Source organism: Primulina tabacum, chromosome 17 (genome assembly GCF_025594145.1).
Source record: "Primulina tabacum isolate GXHZ01 chromosome 17, ASM2559414v2, whole genome shotgun sequence".
Classification (NCBI taxonomy): Eukaryota; Viridiplantae; Streptophyta; class Magnoliopsida; order Lamiales; family Gesneriaceae; genus Primulina; species Primulina tabacum.
The window spans coordinates 26066170-26069839 of NC_134566.1; the positions used below are offsets into that span (position 1 = coordinate 26066170).

At 39.4% G+C, this 3670-nt stretch overlaps 1 protein-coding gene across 1 annotated transcript; it reads left to right on the forward strand.

Moving 5' to 3' along the window:
* Positions 1 to 350: 350 nt before the first annotated feature.
* On the forward strand, positions 351 to 1965 carry LOC142531780 (phenolic glucoside malonyltransferase 1-like). Its single transcript, XM_075638034.1, has one exon. It carries the CDS (start codon positions 414 to 416, stop codon positions 1809 to 1811), a length of 1398 nt encoding a protein of 465 aa, XP_075494149.1. The 5' UTR covers positions 351 to 413; the 3' UTR covers positions 1812 to 1965.
* Positions 1966 to 3670: the final 1705 nt, after the last annotated feature.

Consider the following 3670-nt stretch of genomic DNA (forward strand, 5'->3'; position numbering starts at 1 on the left):
AATTTTAAAAAATTATTCCAACTGAATAAGTTATTTTTGTCAATTAATTATTAGTTCAAAAAATTAATAAAAATAATATATTAAAATTAGGTACAATATTTATAGAATTTTATTAAAAAAATTAAAAAATCTATAAAAATTTTGTAAAAAAATCTACAAGAATCCACAAAAATTTGTTTATAAATATATGAGATTATGCATAAATCAATAAAAATTTATCAAATCAATAAAAATCTATCATTTAAAAATATCGTTAGAATTCTGAACTGAATAAACTGTTACATTTCCCATAGTTTTGAGTAATTATTATTGTTGTTATTATTATTATTATTTATTTTTTTTACTTTGGACTGAAAGTGGAAAATAACTTATATGCACGAGAAGATTGCCATTGTTAGTCCAAGAATACGTACATGGCTTCAACCATCCCCAAATCCGCCGCCATCCACGAGCTCTGTCGCGTTGCGCCACTCACCACAGCTGATTCGGCGAAGGAGCAACGCCTTTCCGTGACGTTCTTCGACATGATATGGCTGCACTTCCACCCAATCCGGCGTCTCCTCTTCTACCAGTTACCATGCTCCAAATCTCATTTCCTTGAAACGATAGTTCCGAATCTGAAAAAATCACTCTCAAAAACTCTCAAGAATTATCTCCCCCTCGCAGGAAATCTTGTGTATCCTCTAAATTCAGGCATGCCGGATTTCCACTATGTTTCTGGGGACGCAGTTCCTGTCACCATAGCCGAGTCGAATGAAGCTTCTGATTTCAATTACCTGACTGGAAACGAATCCAGGATCGCTGATGAATTCTACCCTTTTGTTCCCGACTTACCAGAATCCGTCATCGATTCTGAATCAGGCTTCGAAACAGTACCTCTTCTCTCTCTTCAGATAACACTGTTTCCAGGCTCCGGTATCTGCGTTGGGGTCTGCAATCATCACTCCATAGGTGATGCGAGTTCAATAGTGGGATTCATGAAAGCCTGGGCTTCAGTTTGCAGACTTGGTGGAGACGGTGAACTATTGGCTCCAACTCAAAGTGTTCCTCCTCCATTTTATGACAGATCAATGATAAAAGATCCACTTGGGCTGAAGAATATTTTCTGGAACAAGTTGAAAGAGATCAAGATTGAAGCTGTCCCGTTAACCTTCCCCACCAACTTAGTGCGGGCAACCTATGTTCTACAAAAGAACGACATCCAGAGATTAAAGAATCTTGTACTGTCAAAAAATCCAGATTTTCTCCACCTATCCTCGTTTACCGTAACGGCTGCGTATGTGTGGACTTGTTTAGTGAAATCAGCGGCAGAAGCTGGCGAAGAAGTAGACCCGGACGAGCCCGAACACTTCGCCTTCGCGGTTGACGCCCGGGAACGGCTGAATCCGCCGCTCTCCTCCAGCTACTTCGGCAACTGCCTTGCGCTAGCCAAGACAGCATCGACCTACCGGCAGCTGAAAGAAACTGATGGGTTCTTCACAGCCGTGAAGTTGATCGGAGACCTCATCAGCAAGAAGGTGAACAACAGAGATGAAATCATAAGTGACGCAGGCACTTGGTTCACGGAATACATGGTTCTGTTCGGAAAGCGGCTGTTCTCGGTGGCGGGGTCGCCGAAATTCAATCTGTACGAAATGGATTTCGGGTGGGGGAGGCCGAAGAAGCATGAGGCGGTGTCCATCGACGGAGGGCCGTCCATGTCGCTCAGCAAATCCGGGCAATTCGAAGGAGGTTTGGAGATTGGTCTGTCATTGCCCAAGGTGAAAATGGATGCTTTTGCAACAGTCTTCTTTGATGAATTGAAGATTTGAACTCTACCCTTAATGAAATAATCGTCCACTTTGTTCGAACTGGATTCTATATATTTTATTACAGTTTTTTTTACTAAACAACTCTTCTTTGGCTGCATTTCTTTCTGTCCATTATTTGTCTCTCATTATTAAAAAAAAACATATTTCATTGATACAAAATTACATTTGTTTCTTTTTTCCGATAACATATATATGGGTATTTTTTAGCATATCAGTGTATAGTTCTTGGCATATTGGGGGTGGGATTTCTTTGTTTTTAAGAGATTCCTGTTGGATTGAGTATGTTTGAAGAGTAGATATGACAATAAAGTGGAGAAATGTAGAAGACGTCTTCACTTTATGTCAATTCTCATCCACACTTGCACAAGGAGAAAATAAAGCAAATGGTTTCTCAAAGATCTTTGTGTTGGTATTGTTGCCCGAAAACACAAACGGATTTTTAAAATTATTTGGGAACAAATTAAGATTGATAGAAGTAAATATAGAGTTGTTTATGAAATGTCCACTGCTCGTTTTTCTTTAAAATATATTAGAATTTTTTTTCTTTACCTACCTTCGGTCGAATTCACACACACATAGACAATTATTTTGCACCATTTAAAAAACCCCAACCAACTATTATTTGAAAATCCAAAAGAACACATTTAAAACATAAGATAGTAAACGTTGACCAACCCTAAGTTAACATTATTTCAAAAATAAACTTAACTCTAACATCCTCTCAAAAACATCTCAAAATCATCATAAGTCATAAAATCTTTAAAGTAACTTAAATCTTAAACATAATTTTATTTGCGAAAAACTAGCTGACGGTCTTCGGGTTGTATGTACCTTCAGTCCAACTAGTTCAACCATCACTACTGATATTCCATAAATGGGCCCCTCAAGATCAGCTCCCTAGCTAAGATGGAAGGCCCATGACAGGCCCATGTACGCTACTATAAATACCAGGTTTGAGCGTCCAGCTCATTAGATTCACTATATTATTTTTCAGCAGCACCCTTAGCTGCTCCCCCCTTTATATCCTCAGTTTTTTATTTAAGCGTCGGAGGGGCTACGCTGGGACACCCTACCGACCTCATTCTAACGGTCTTCTTCGTGATTTCAGGCTCAGGGCAAATTCCAAGCCTGCGTCTGGACTAGTGACACTTGCTGGAATCGGAACTTACAACGGCGCTAAGTGATACTCACTGAAAATTTTGGGTCCGACTCCAGCAAGTGTCACTAATCCAAACGCAAGCTTGGAATTTGTCCTAAGCCTGAAATTACAAAAAAGACCGTTAGAAGGGGATCGGGAGGGTGTCCAACGTAGCCTCTCCGACGCTCAAGTCAGAGACTGAGGATATAGGGAGAGCAGCTAAGGGTGCTGTTAAAAAATAATATAGTGAATCTGAATGAGTTGGACACTCAAAACTTGTAATAGCCAAGCCTGGTGTACGGTACGGTTTAAGTTTTCATAAGTATATTGACTACTTGGTCAAGTTTAGGTATAGTTTGGATGTTAAGAGTTTCGATTTATGATTTATAGTATGGTTGGTTATAGATGATGTGTAGTGTTTTTGTAGCGGCGTTACGATTAAATTCATGATAAATTGTATATTCATCCAAATGAGGTGAGGCCTTTTCCATTAGAAAGATAAGACATAGAGGTGTAACTTTCTTATTTTGAGTTTTGTTCAAATCATTGTGGAAGGTAAGCCAAAGGTGCCCCGAAGTGTTTCGTGTGTTTCGACGTTCCTTCAGTGACCCATGTTGGGAGAATGGGCATAACTTTTTACTCAGACGTCCAATTGATCTGAAATTTTGAGGGATTCAAGATAAGACATAGAGCTACAACTTTGTGTCTGCCCGGGCGAGCC